Source organism: Chrysemys picta, chromosome 13 (assembly GCF_011386835.1).
Source record: "Chrysemys picta bellii isolate R12L10 chromosome 13, ASM1138683v2, whole genome shotgun sequence".
Lineage (NCBI taxonomy): Eukaryota > Metazoa > Chordata > Testudines > Emydidae > Chrysemys > Chrysemys picta.
The window spans coordinates 9,415,066-9,429,946 of NC_088803.1; the positions used below are offsets into that span (position 1 = coordinate 9,415,066).

The 14,881-nt window shown below is 47.0% G+C and overlaps 1 protein-coding gene across 1 annotated transcript; it reads right to left on the reverse strand.

Moving 5' to 3' along the window:
• Nucleotides 1-1,256: 1,256 nt before the first annotated feature.
• LOC135975076 (alpha-1B-glycoprotein-like) lies at nucleotides 1,257-10,914 on the reverse strand. The gene is made up of 4 exons (XM_065565117.1): nucleotides 10,630-10,914; nucleotides 3,512-3,811; nucleotides 1,805-2,134; nucleotides 1,257-1,370 (listed from the first exon to the last, which is right to left on the reverse strand). The coding sequence occupies exons 1-4, from the start codon at nucleotides 10,895-10,897 to the stop codon at nucleotides 1,276-1,278; spliced, it is 993 nt and encodes a 330-aa protein (XP_065421189.1). The 5' UTR covers nucleotides 10,898-10,914; the 3' UTR covers nucleotides 1,257-1,275.
• Between the last annotated feature and the right edge of the window lie 3,967 nt (nucleotides 10,915-14,881).

Here is a 14,881-nt window from a genome sequence, read left to right on the forward strand (position 1 = left end):
CCAGTGCGCTTCAGCTACTGCTCTCCTGCCCCAGGGTTGGGAACTCAGAAACACCCCCCAGCTAAACAGGGTTGGCTAGAGCCACATTCGGAGGCAAAAAATTGAAGAGAGCAGGGTGTGGGAGGACTCACTAGGGGCGCTCTCTTCTTTGAGTCTGTTCAGGCCCCAATTCCCCTGAGCAGCTCTAGGGGGCGCTATGGTGCAGGGAGCAGTGTGGTGCAGACCCTCAGTAGAGGTGCTGTCCTGTTTGTACCCCACTGAGGTGCTAGTTGGCGCTATGCTGCAGGGAGTGTGTTGGGGGCTCGGTACGGGGTGCTGTCCCAATTGAGTCCTTCCTGACTGTAATACCCCAGTGTGCTGCTGGGGGTCGCTTCACCATGCAAACCACCTTCACCACCACTCATGGTCATTCTGGATCCCCTGGCATTTTTCATTCATAGCTTTCATCTCCTGACAATTCCTCCTCCAGGTTCCAATGGATGCAATAGCCTCCATGTCCCCATTTCATGCACGGCTGTTGCATGGTCCTGCTCCGATTCCTGACCTTGGCTCTGCCCCTTGGCCTCTGACTCCAGTTCTGACCCTTGCCTCCAATTCCTGATGGCTGCTCTAGCCACTGGCCACAACTGCCCATGTCTCGGTCACTGGCATTAGGATTGCCTGCAGCTCAGAGAGTTGGTGATATCTCACAGGTCGCAGATTTCCCCTGTAAACCCACTGCTCTGAGCTGAAAATGGGGTGGGGGTGGACTTTTGAGACCTCTAAAGGTTTATTTTCTTGGGAACAGTCCATGCATCAGAGCTGCCGCATTTAAGATATCTCTTCAGAAGCTGGTTTACCTGCTTGGTCTCTCTCTCTGTCCCGAGAGCTAACGAACAAAGAGAGCGCAAACAAAACCTTCCCCCCCCCCCCCGCCCCCAGATTTGAAAGTATTTTCTTTCCCCATTGGTCCTTCTGGTCAGGTGCCAACTAGGTTAATTGAACTGATTAACCCCTTACAGGTAAGAGATTCTGTACCTCTGGCCAGGAGGGATTTGATGTCACTGCATACATACAGGTTGTTACCCTTCCCTTTCTATTTATGACACTAGGATTGTCTGCAGGTCAGAGGGTTGGTTATTTCTCACAGGTCCCAGACTTCCCCTTAAACCCACTGTTCTGAGCTGAAATTCTGGAGGGGTGCGGGGGGCAGGGGACATTTGAGGCCGCTAAAGGGTTATTTTCATGGGAACAGTCCATGCATCAGAGCTGCCGCCTTAACCAGTTACCTGTGTGCTACAAGCAGCAGTGGGAGATGAGGAAGATGAGGCCATTGATGATGAAGAAGGAGCCACCCACCACCAGGAACCGGAGCAGGAAAACTTTGTCCGCTGCAGAGACAGGAGAGAAAAGAATTCCCCTGTGAAATGATGCACTGAATCTTGTATTTGGTTATCTGCTGCCCCCTAAAGGAGGGATTGAGACTCTTTCTCTCTCTCTCCCTCAATGTGTGTGTGCAGGTGCAGGTACGTGCTGCCCCCTGGTGGAGGAAATGCAGCCAGCTCTCCAGGTGTGTGAGTCACTCCGTGGTGTGGATGGCCGCACAGAATATACAAGTATTAACGCTGCTGCAGTGACAAGAGACTTCCGTTGTTATACAAGGGCAGGGGGCCGGGCTGTGGGATCAGTGGGTGCCGCCAGGTTCTGTCCCTAATACTGCACGTTTCCCCAATACGCTCATTGTGTTCTCTGCTCTCTCTTTGCATCATGTGGCATTGATGGGGGAGTCTTTATCTTGGTAGTTAGGAAGCAGGAGTTTCCTCACCTGTCACGGTGATGGTCACAGCCTGGCTCCTGGGGGACGGGACCCACTTCCGGCACACTTTCTCCTCATACCCGCAGGTGAATTTCCCAGTGATGTCGGGACTGGCCCGTGGGATGCTGAGCACAGAGACATTCATAGAATCAGGCCCTGGCCCCGTGGTGTTGATCTGAGACTGTGTGTTCCCAGGGATGAACTCAGCTCCATCCTTGTAGAAGTGGAACCTTTGCTCACCGGTGTCCCTAGGGGCCGTGCAGGTGATCAGCAGGGGGAGCCCTTCCTTAATTACGCCAGATGGGGGATCCAGGCTCAGGGCCGGTTGGGAAGGAGGATCTGAGGGGAGCAGCAAAAGGAAGGGGTTAGCAGAGGCAGGTCTCATGTGGTGTGGGACACCAGGCTAGAGGAGGAGATTAAAGAGGTGAAATGGTTTTATTCAGAGGGACTTTGGGGTCTCTGGGACCCAAGAGACTGGAAATAAATTGCAATCCCTTCCGAGTCATTGTCTTTCCATTGCCACCAGCATTGCCCAACTCCCTGGTGTCCATGAAGACCTTCATCAATGGGAAAGCATTGAGCACATACATAAGGCCCACTCTCTGTGGCCAGGATGACTCTCAGTTGAAAGGTCCTATTGGATTCTGCAGTGAGCTGGAGTAGCCAATTAAGGCGGTCACATTAGACAGCCCTATCTTTGGTACTATTGGAGACCATATTGCTAGACATTGGCCAGCATATTGATCAGCCATGTTGCTGGCAATTGGCAAGTCATGTTGTCACTTGGGTGCCAATCTTGGGCTGCTTGGTTTTGGCCATTGTCCCTTTTGTGAAACATATTGTTGGCTGTTGGGTTGCCATGTTGGCAGTTGCGTTTCCATGATATGCCCCTCAAATTTTGATCATTGGCCATATTGAAAGGCCATATTAGGCAGTCATATTGTTGGTTGGTTGGCAATCATGTTGGCAGTTGGGTTGCCATGTTAAGTGGCTTGGGTCTGCCCATTGGCTCTATGGAGAGGCTGTTAGGTGGTCATGTTGGCTATTTTGGGCCCAATTTGAGAGACTCAGAGAATGGAAGGAGTGGGGAGGGGGGAAATCACAGATCAGGAAAGAATTCTTACCAGGTTCTGGAGAGGAAAGAGGAGAAACTCTGGAGAGAGGCTAATGAGCAGAAACTAGTTCTGCAGGGTCAATTTCACCCCAATAACATGATCTCACCCTCTAGTGCTATGGAGATAGGCTTACTCTGCTGGATGGGACATAACCTCAGTTTAGTAACACTCACTCCTACAGCTGGTCAGAAGAATTCCAACTAAACAGGTGTTTAACTGGAAATTGCCAATTTGTGACAATTGAAATGTTTCACGCAGACGGTTATATTTCAACCAAGTTCTGATGGAACCCAGGCCGAGTTCCATGAGAAATGACCTGGCTTCCTTCCAGTTTTCCCACCCAGCATGGGCTCCAGCTTCTTGGTAAATGAGGAGCTGAGGCCTTGGAAGATTTAGCTCCCAGGGCTTCCGGGCTCACCCGGTGGATTGCCCCAGAGTCGCAGCTCCATTCCCTTCAAGGGAGAACTTTGAAATTCTTGGCTTTTGTTCCAAACTGGAATGAAACCAGATTTTGAACTATGGAAATCCTCAGTGAAATGGGATCAGCTTTCCCCACCCATCCTCCAGCTCCATCAAAGAGCAGCATGAATGGGGGACTCACCCAGCACTGAAACAGAGACCGGTTGGCTTCCCACTGACAGTATCTCTTGCCCAGACTGTGCTCTCCAGTATTTGCATGTATATGATCCAGCATCAGCCATGTGAAGTGCAAGGAAGCCCAGTTTGGCTCCCCCGCTTGGGTCAGGTTTATAGCTGGAGATCTCCCCACTTCTTTCATTGTAGAATCTGTATCCTGTCACCTCCCCGACTTTGGGATCTGTGCAGCTGAGCGTTGCCTGTTCCCCCAGCAGGTACTCGAGGCAGGGGGGGTCCAGAGAGAGTGAGGGGGGTGGTGGTCGGTCTGGAATAGGAGCAGAGGGGTTAGTGAAAAGAGAGTGACTCAAAGTTATACCCGATACACTGGTACAAACAACCCCACAGTTTGGTTCCCGCCCCATAGCCAGTGAACTATCCCCTAAGAAACAGATCTTGTGATAGCTCAACAGGAGCTGATTCCTCTCCAAGGGATGTATCTCAAGAGAAGCAGCGATGTGGGGAGCATGAAGTTGTCTCTGAAAAATGTTCATCCCCCAGTTCCCATTACCAGAGCACTCTGTGTCTGGAGATACAGTTAGTTAACAGATAAAACACCACTAGATGGCGCTCAAGAATATGTAGTATGGTTCTTGTTAGAACATTTTCCACTGAATGGATTTATTTCATTGGAAAGTGGGGTTGTTGTTTTTTTTATTTAAATGGAAAGAAAATAATTTCTAATGATGTTTTTTTTCATTTTCTGAAATTATTTCATAATAAGGAAAAAACTGGAAATAAAACCTGAGGGTTTTTCCTCCCAAAATGAAAAAAATCAGTATTAAAACATCCAATATTTTGAAAATGTTTGTTTCAAAACCATTGAGTTTTCCTCCACATTTTCTTAACTCACCACTTTGTTACCTTTTTCCATTGGGCAAAAGTTGGAAGAAAGTTTTCCAGACACAAATGAATACTCTCATTTATAAGTATGGAGAGAGAATCTTTGAATCATAGGACTGGAAGGGACCTTGAAAGGTCATCTAGTCCAGTCCCCTGCACTCATGGCAGGATGAAGTATTATTTAGACCATTCCTGACAGGTGTTTGTCTAACCTGCTCTTAAAAATCCCCAATGATGGAGATTCCACCACCTCCCTGAGCAATTTATTCCAGTGCTTAACCCCCCTGACAGGTAGGAAGTTTTTCTTAATGTCCAACCTAAATCTCTCTTGCTGCAATTCATGCCCATTGTTTCTTGTCCTATCCTCAGAGGTTAAGAGAACCAATTTTTCTCCCTCATCCTTGTAACAACCTTTTATATACTTGAAAACTGTTCTCATGTCCCTCTCAATCTTCTCTTTTCCAGACTAAACAAATCCAGTTTTTTCAATCTTCTCTCATAGGTCATGTTTTCTAGACCTTTAATCATTTAGTCGGTCTTCTTTGGACTCTCTCCAATTTGTCCACATCCTTCCTGAAGTGTGGCACCCAGAACTGGATACAATACTACAGTTGAGGCCTAATCAGTGCAGAGTAAAGTGGAAGAATTACTTCTCGTGTCTTGCTTACAACATCCCAGAATGATGTTTGCTTTTTTTGCAACAGCATTACACTGTTGACTTATATTTAGCTTGTGGTCCACTATGACCCACAGATCCCTTTCCGTAGTACTTCCTAGGCAATCATTTCCCATTTTGTATGTGTGCAACTGATAGGGTGACCAGACAGCAAATGTGAAAAATCGGGACAGGGAGTGGGGGGTAATAGGAACCTATATAAGAAAAAGACCCAAAAATCGGGACCGTCCCTATAAAATCAGGACATCTGGTCACCCTAGCAACTGATTGTGCCTTCTTAAATTGAGTACTTTGCATTTGCCCTTATTGAATTTCATCCTATTTACTTCAGACCATTTCTCCAGTTTGTCCAGATCATTTTGAATTTTAATCCTATCCTCCAAAGCACTTGCAACCCCTCCCAGCTTGGTATCATCCACAAACATTATAACTGTACCCTCTCTGCCATTATCTAAATCATTGATGAAGACATTGAACAGAACCTGACCCAGAACTGATCCCTGCGGGACCCCAATTGTTATGTTCTTCCAGCATGTCTGTGAACCACTGATAACTACTCTCTGGGAATGGTTTTCCAACCAATTTTGCACCCACCTTATAGTAGCTCCATCTAGATTGCATTTCTCTAGTTTGTTTGTCTAGTCAAGATATACCACGCTTCCCCCCATCTACAAGACTTGTAACCCTGTCAAGGAAAGCTATCAAGGTGGTTTGACATGATTTGTTCTTGACAAATCCATGCTGACTCTTACTTATCACCTTATTATCTTTAAGATGTTGGCAAATTGATTGCTTAATTATTTGCTCCATTATCTTTCCGGGTACAGAAGTTAAGTTGACTGGTCTGTAATTGTCCTTATTCCCCTTTTTATAGATGGGCACTATATTTGCCCCTTTCCAGTCTTCTGGAATCTCTCCTGTCTTCCATGCCTTTTCAAAGATAATCACTAATGGCTCAGATATCTCCTCAGTAAGCTCCTTGAGTATTCTAGGATGCATTTCATCTGGTTAGTTGAAGACATCTAACTTGTCTAAGTAATTTTTAATTTGTTCTTTCCCTATTTTAGCCTCTTCTGATCCTACCTCATTTTCACTGGCATTCACTATGTTAGATGTCCAATCACCACCAACCTTCTTGGGGAAAACCGAAACAAAGAAGTCATTAAGCACCTCTGCCATTTCCACATTGTTATTGTTTTTCTCCCCTCATTGAGTAACGGGCCTACCCTGTCCTTAGTCTTCCTCTTGCTTCTAATGTATTTGTAGAATGATTTCTTGTTACGCTTTATGTCTCTAGTAGGTTTGATCTCGATTTCTGCCTTGACCTTTCTAATTTTGTCCCTACATACTTGTGTTATTTGTTTATATTCATCCTTTGTAATTTGACCTAATTTCCACTTTTTGTAGGACATTTTTTTTTAAATTATTTTAGATCATTGAAGATCTCCTGGTTTAGCCAGGGTGGTCTTTTGCCATACTTCCTATCTTTCCTACACAGTGGGATAGTTTGCTCTTGTGCCCTTAAGAATGTCTCTTTGAAAAACTGCCAACTGTCTTCAATTGTGTTTCCCCTTAGATTTGCTTTCCATGGGATCCTACCTACCAAAACTCCCTGAGTTAGCTAAAGTCTGCCTTCTTGAAACCCATTGTCATTATTTTGCTGTTCTCCCTCCTACCATTCCTTAGAATCATTAACGCTGTCATTCATGATCGTTTCACCCAAGCTGCCTTCCACTTTCAAATTCTCAACCAGTTCCTCCCTATCTGTCAAAATCAAGTCTAGAACAGCCTCTCCCCTAGTAGCTTTCTCCACCTTCTGAAATAAAAAATTGTCACCAATACATTCCAAGAACTTACTGGATAATATGTGCCCTGCTGTGTTATTTTCCCAACAGATGTCTGAGTAGCTGAAGACCCCCATCACCACCAAGTCCTGTGCTTTGGATGATATTGTCAGTTGTTTAAAGAAAGCCTCATCCACCTCTTCTTCCTGGTTAGGTGGTCTGTAGCAGAGCCCCACCATGACATCACCCTTGGTTTTTACCCCTTTTATCCTTACCCAGAGCCTTTCAACAAGTCTGTCTCCTATTTCCATCTCAACCTCAGTTCAAGTGTATACATTTTTAATATATAAGGCAACACCTCCTCCCTTTTTTCCCTGCCTGTCCTTCCTGAGCAAGCTGTACCCTTCTATACCAATATTCCAGTCATGCGTATTATCCCACCAGGTCTCTGTGATGCCAACTGTGTCAGAGTTGTGTTTATTTACTAGCATTTTGAGCTCATCCTGCTTCTTCCTCATACTTCTCGCATTACTATACAGACATCTAAGATACTGATTTGATTCTTCCCCCAGTTCTGTCTCGTATCTCCTTTATCCCTGCTATAACAGCCCATGCTCCCACTTAAATCTGAACCTTCTCCCAGGTCTCCATGTTCTTGACTTACCTGTGGGTTTTGGTCACCTGCCTCCTTCGAACCTAGTTTAAAGCCCTCCTCACTAGGTTAGCCAGTCTGTATCCAAATATGTTCTTCCCCTTCCTCGATAGGTGGACCCCATCTCTGCAATACCATCCTTGCAGCCAGGCATTCACCTCCAGGATGCATCTGTCTCTACCTCACAGTATCATTAGTGCCCATATGGATAAGTAGCATGGGGTAGTAGTCAGAGGGCCAGATGATCCTCGACAATCTCTCTGTAAGATCTCAGATACAGGCCCCTGGCAGGCAGCATACCTCTCGGGATGCCATGTCAGGGCAACAGATGGGTGCCTCCGTCCCCCTCAGAAGAGAGTCACTAACCACCACTACCCTACATTTCCTCCTGGGAGTGGTGGCTGCGATTCTCCTAGCCTTGGGGATACATGGCTTCTCCTCCTCCTCCTTTGGGGGTGATTCCTCATCGCTCGTTGCCAGGCCAGCATATCGATTTTCCATCATCATGGTGGGTGGTTTGGGAGTAGGGGTGGAGTACTGCCTTCTGCCAGAAGTAACCAGCAGCCAGTGTCCTCCCTGTGACAGAGCCATATCCTCCTCCCCCGGTGGTGTGACAGCAGTCGTCTGTAGCTGGATAGCTTCCTCAGCCTTGGATGTCTCCATGTGAATACTCTTGAGGAATTCTTCGTGGGCACGGATGCCTAGCCACCTCCTCCTGCAGCTCACTCACCTGCTTCCTGAGAGATTCCACCAGCCGTCACCTCTCACACTAGATGCTCCCCCCCGCCTGGGTTTCTGTGAGTGGGAAATGCAGGCCACACTCTTTGCAAGTCCACACCAGGATCTGGGTCGAGGTATCCGTGGTCAGGTTGTCTGTCTGGATACAGGCGCAGGTGGAGGAGACAGGAGCAGAGTTGGCAGTGGCGATGCGGCCCTTCCTAACCATAGAAACTATATTGTAACTCCCTCCTACAACCTCCCTCTCAAAATCCCCTGTGCGCTAGCTCCCCTTGGTCACTTAGCCTCCAGCTTTTAAGGCCTTCTCTCCTAGGTCAGTCCTACCCCCTCGTTACTCACACGGGGAGGGTGATCACAAGGTTGAGTGAGGCTGATCTAATATGATCAAGGATGATCCAGGGAACAAAGGCTCAAAGAGGCCCCAGACACACACAATCCCACCTGACCCAGTAACTGAAATAACTGAAATAACGGAAAGAGAAAGAAACACACAAGCAGTCAAACAAACTCACTCACCCCAAGGTTAGTATTCGCATCTTGTTCATTCAGCTGGGAGATCTCCTTCTCCCCCTCTCAAATTGCCCTGTTTGCGGTTCCCGGTTTGCTAGCTGAGATGGTGGGTGAGGTAATATCATGTATTGGATCAATTGTCTGTTAGTGGAAGAGACAAAGAGCTCTGTGTAGCTTGAAAGCTTTTCTCTTTCACCAACAGAAGTTGATCCAAGAAACAATATTACTTCATGCACCTTGTCTCTCCAGTGTCCTGGGACCAACACTGCTCCAACGACACTGCATACAACTATTGAAATGAAACATTTCACAGAATCCTCTAAATGTTGGACTGGAAGGAAACTTGAGAAGTCATAAATCCAACCTCCTGCGCTGCGGTAGGACCAAGTAAACCTAGACTATCCCAGGTGGATGTTTGTCCATCCTGACCTTCAAAACCTCTAGTGATGGGGATTCCACAACTAGCCCTGGAAGCCGATTCTAGAGCTTAGCTCCTCTTAGAGTTAGACATTTTTTCCTTCTATTTAACCTTAATTTCCCTTGCTGCAGATTAAGCCCGTAACTTCTTGTCCTTCCTTCACTGGACATGGAGAACAATTGATCCCCATCTTCTTTAGCACAGCCCATAACATAGCTACAGATTGTTATCTGTTTTGCAGATATTTCCAGCCCATTCACTGCAGTCCTCTTTTCTGAAGACTAAACATGCCCAGTTTTTTTAAACCTTTCCTCTTGGATCTGATTTTTCTAAACCTTTCATCATTTTTGTTGCTTTCCTCTGGACTCTTTCCAATTTGTCCACAACTCTCCTAAAGTGTGGCGTCTTGAACTGGAGCAGTACTCCAGTTGAGGCCTCACCAGTGCCGAGCAGACCAAGACAATTACCTCCCATGTCTTACATATGACCCTCCTTTAATGATATTTGCCCACCCCACAATGATATATGGCTTTTTCTCAACTGCATCGCATTCTTGATTCATCTTCAATGCGCGATCCACTATATCCCCCAGATCCTTTTCAGCAGTACTACCATCTAGCCAGTTATTCCCCATTCTGTAGTTGTGCATTTTATTTTTTTCCCTTCCTAACGACTATCTAAGTGTAGCACTTTGCACTTGTCTTTATCGAATTTCATCTTGTGGATTTCAGGGCAATTCTCCAATTTCTCAAGGTCCTTTTTAAATATAACTAAAATCAACCTACAGTAAAGTTCTCTCTGCTTCCTCTTGAAACTTTCTGAGATTGGGACATTCCCACAGGGTGTTTTGATTTTGACAAAACCAGATACTTCGATAAAAACAGCTCTGGTTGAAACTTTCCAGCCAGCCCTGTGAATAGCTTAGTCTTGTACATAGGAACAGAAGAACAGCCACACTGGGCCAGACCAAAGGTCCATCTGGCCTAGTATCCTGTCTTCCAACAGTGGCCAATGCCAAGTGCCCCAGAGGGAATGAACAGAACAGGTAATCATCAAGTGATTGCCCATTCACAGCTTCTGGCAAACAGAGGCTAGGGACACTATCCCTGCCCATCCTGGCTAATAGCCATTGATGGACCTATCCTCCAGGAACTTATCTAATTCTTTTCTGAACCCTGTTATAGTCTTGGTCTCCACAACATCCTTTGGCAAAGAATTCCAGTCAGAAGGGACCTTCTGTGATCATCTACCCTGACCTCCTGTAGGATAACGCAGGCCAGAGAGTCCCACCCAATCATTCGTCCATTGAGCCCATATATTGTGGTTGAGGTAGAGCACAAAATATTCTTCCAAGCCCCAGTGACAATTGAAATGCTAACACCTAGTCTATAAGAGCGAGGCTCTAACCACTGAGCGATGGGGCCATTGTAGCTGGAAGACCCACCACCTGATACCATCAACTCACCGTAGACATTTAGGGTGATAGGATCACTCAGTTTGGACGGGATCTTCTGCCCAGGTGTCCAGTACCTACAGTGGTAGGTCCCGGAGTCATGCACATTTAGATTAGGCAGATTGTAGGTATGGGGAAGCTGACTTTGGGTCTCTGGAGAGTCCACTTCAGCTCCATCCCTTAGAAACTGGATGGCCTGGTGCCCTTTGGGTGTTAAGCATGTGAAGGTAACAGAATCGCCAACACGGTAGGTGGAATATTCTGGGCTCACAGTCAGCATTGGCTTCAGGGAAGCTCCATCTGGAAGCAAAAAGTGGTTTAATAATAATATTTCCTAGCGCTTTTCATCAGTCAATCTCCAAGCATGAGGTCTGTCTCATTATCCCCATTTTACAGATGGGGAAACTGAGGCACGGGGTGTGGAAATGACTTGTCCCAGGTCATGAAGCTGGCCAGGACAGCTCTAGACCACAATACCCACAAATTAGTAAAAGCTGCAGCAAGTAGAGTGTGATAGAGGTTAGATGCCCCCGCCCCCACCCCTACCCCCATGCCATCCCAAACTTGCAGTCTCTGGAGCCATCCCAGCCCACTTCCTAACCTGCCCAGGAACTGAACTTCTTCAGCTGACCCCAGGGCACAGTCCTATAGCAACAGAGGGATTGCCACCTGGATCAGACTCCAGGTCGCCCAACGCAGTATCTCGTCTCAGTGCGGATGTTTCAGGAGAAGCTGCATGGGACCTTGAGGATGTGGAATAATCTCTCCTCCTGAGTTACTGATTGGCCTAAGCCCTGAAGCTTTGTCTCCACAACATCCTTTGGCAAAGAATTCCAGTCAGAAGGGACCTTCTGTGATCATTTACCCTGACCTTCTGTAGGATAACGCAGGCCAGAGAGTCCCACCCAATCATTCGTCCATTGAGCCCATATATTGTGGGTTCAGAGTTAGTGATTGGCCTAAGCCCTGAAGCATGAAGTTTAATATCCCTTCCAGTGTTTTTTGTTAGCATTGTTCTGGCCATTCTTGTTAAACATACAACCCCCTCTTTGCATCTTGCTAAACTTGTGTCCTCAGCCATGTCTTGTGGCAATGAGTTCCAAAGCCCAATGATCTGTTGTGCGGAAAAAAAATATTTCTTTTGGCTGGTTTTGAATTTGCCGTTTTTCAATTTCACTCTTTTTATTGCATTATGAGCGGAGCTGTTTGAAAAATGGATTTTTTTTTGTTCAAAAAGTCAAAAAGAAAATGTTTTGCGTTGGACTGAACATTTCTAAGATATGTGGCACACCAAAGAGTAACAACAGCAAAAAATCATTTAGCATTGAAGGAACCATTTAGTTCAGAGAAAATCAAAATGTCTCGTTTTAACTTTGAGCATTTGAACACATTTCTGACATTTAAAACAAAATAACATGGAAGGAAATGTTGAAAGGAAACATTCTTTCATTTAGAGAATATCAAAACTCTCCATTTTGTTTCATTTCCCTAAAAGAAAAATAGGATGAAATTCACACATAGTTATGAAATGTTTTGACATCACCGAATCTGCATTTCTGGATGAAAAAATGTTCTATGTGGCAAATTTTTGCCCAGCCCGAGTGGTTATAGAATTGTAGGAGTGGAAGGGACCTCGAAACGTTTTCTAATCCAGTCCCCTGCACTCAAGACAGGACTAAATATCAGCTAGACTTATGAGATAGGCAGAACAGTAGCTCCCAGCTGAAGAGAACATTCCAGTCTCCTTCTCTACAGTTTGATATGTCTCATTCTCAAACACACAGCTGTCTCCAAAGGCTGAGGACTATAAGGTCAGTGGAGCCGCGAGGGGTACTGAGCAATGGCTGGAACAGGGAAAGTGTGAAAGTTGTGCGGTCGTGGGGAGTAATCTTTTAAACCGTGAGCTCCCCCTGCGACTCCGTGGCAAAAAGGGCTAGCGTGGCCTTTGGAGGCATAAACAGAAATCTCGGATGGGACTAGAGAGGTTATTAGCCCCTGTAGTTGAAACTGGGGCGACCGCTGCTGGAATCCTGCATCCAATTCTGGTGTCCTCAATTCAGGAAGGATGGTGATAAATCAAGAGGGGTCAGAGAAGAGCTAGGAGAATGATTGAAGGATTAGAATGAGAGACTCAATGAGCTCAATCTATTAGTTTACCAAAGATCAGGATAACGGGTGAGGTGATTACAGTACCTACAGGGGGACCAAAAATGTGATAACGGACTGTTCACTCTAGAGGACTAAGGTCTAAGAAGATCTAATGACATTAAGCCTGATAAACCCAGATGCTCTCATAATCCACATAAAGGTCCCTCCCCACTTTGAACCTTGTTAACTCTTGGCCCTTGCGACATCCTGTGGGCAGGAGATCTGCAGTCTAACCACAAGTTTTATGTGAGTGTGTTTACGGGGTAAAGGCCCTGCCCCACTCCTGCGGCCCCTGTCTCTCAGGGCAGGGCAGGGCTAAGGAAGGAGTTCCTGTCTTGTGCATTGTACCAGATTTGTCATTACTCGTCCTGGCTGTGACTAGGAAAAATGAGGAAGCTGAGTAGTGAGTGCAATGCACAAATGAGCTTCTCTCCATGACTGCAGACCGGGGGCGGGTGGGAGCGGAAGTCTATTCATAAACCACTTTAAACGTTTCCTCTGCAGCCGTGCTAGCAGCCCCTGAGGAACAGACTGTCTCCTTCCCAGGACAGGCGTCATCTGGGTGAGCTCTCCGTATGCCATCCTGCTAACATGCAGAGAACCCAAAAACTGAGTCATTACGTGACTCACTCTTCAGCCGTTGAGCATGTTTGTGTGGGGGGAAATCAGAGCTACTCATTGCATGGGTAGGTGGGTGGGTGTTCAGGGACAAGACAGTTTTCCCGGCGTGTGAGAATTTGTGACCCTTTGAAATTTTTGTCCAGTCCCAAATTGTGAAGAAAATTCTAAATCTCCCAAAGTGTGTGAATCTAAAATCTGAGCAACACTCCAGCTGGGGGCCAATTGAAATGATGGTTTTGAGAGGCCCGCATTTGGTTCTCCAACTCTTTTGGAATGGAAATTTACTAACATTTCCCCAAAAAAGTTCACCTCGGAAAAAGGAAAGTTTCTGGTTCAACAATGCCAAAACTACTTTCACCCGAAACCTCAAAACTTGTTTAACCGTTCTTTCCCCACAAAACTCTTGCTGTCAACAAAGTGGCATTTCTCAATGAAAAAACAAAACAAAATGTCACCGGAGAATTCCTGACTATATCTAATTGTGAGACCCTCCAACTCATTTCCCCCAGCGGCCATCATGCAAGTCTAGACTGAAGCAGGTATAGGAGACGCACCAGAGGGGTAAAAGGCAAACGAGACTGTGGAACTACGTGTGATGTGACCCGAGACCCTTCAACTCATTTCCCTCAGAGGCCACCTCCTGAGCGTGGACAAAGTGGATAGTTGGCTTCCACAGGAGACCCTCTGGAAGGGGAGTAGGCAAGTGAGCCTGTGGGTTGAGGTAAAGGACTTAACAGGATTCAGAGAGGGCTGGAATGTTTATCTGACTGCCACAAGCTACCAGAATTTATGCCAATGTAAATGTTGCCAGGGGTATGAAACCTCAAGCTTCAAGCTTTAACCCAGTCTCTACCCACTAAGGATCAAGGTGAGAGATTCGAGTGAGGGTCAGATTACCCCACGCCTTTGGGCACTGGCTGCTGTCAGGGACAGGCTGGTGGAGTCAACAGACCTTGGGCCCCTTGAGCCATCCACAGGGGTGGCCATGGGCTCGGGGCTGAAAACCCCTCCTTCCCCTCTAGGCGAGAGCGTTACCTGCGGGGGACGCCGGCCGGGGGAGGATCTGGAGACAGGCTGAAAGAGAGAAGAGAGGGGATGAGGGGTCCAGATGTGGGACCGAGGGATTCAGTGAGCTCAGGACAGACAGGCGGGGTGAGGCCTGAGGGAGGTCACTTACCCAGCATGGGCAGAAGGAGAGTTAGCGCCATGCAGAGCTGGTGGCTTGGGGGCTGGGAGCTGGGTTCTCTGTTCTGCCACCGGTGCCGTCTCCAAGCTGCAATTAGAGACTCGTCCCCTCTGCACATCCCCTGTGGCAGGAAATGCAGATGCCAGGCCAAGCCGCCTGTTCCCCCTCGGAAATGTCAAAACCCCGGGCAGGCCAGCTAATGATGATGCACCATCTCCCACGGAGCCTTGCAGTGAAGCAATGGTCTCTTCTGGTCATAGAGGCTGGATCCAGCTTTGATCCCCCCCACCCCCCCGCAGCCCGGACCTG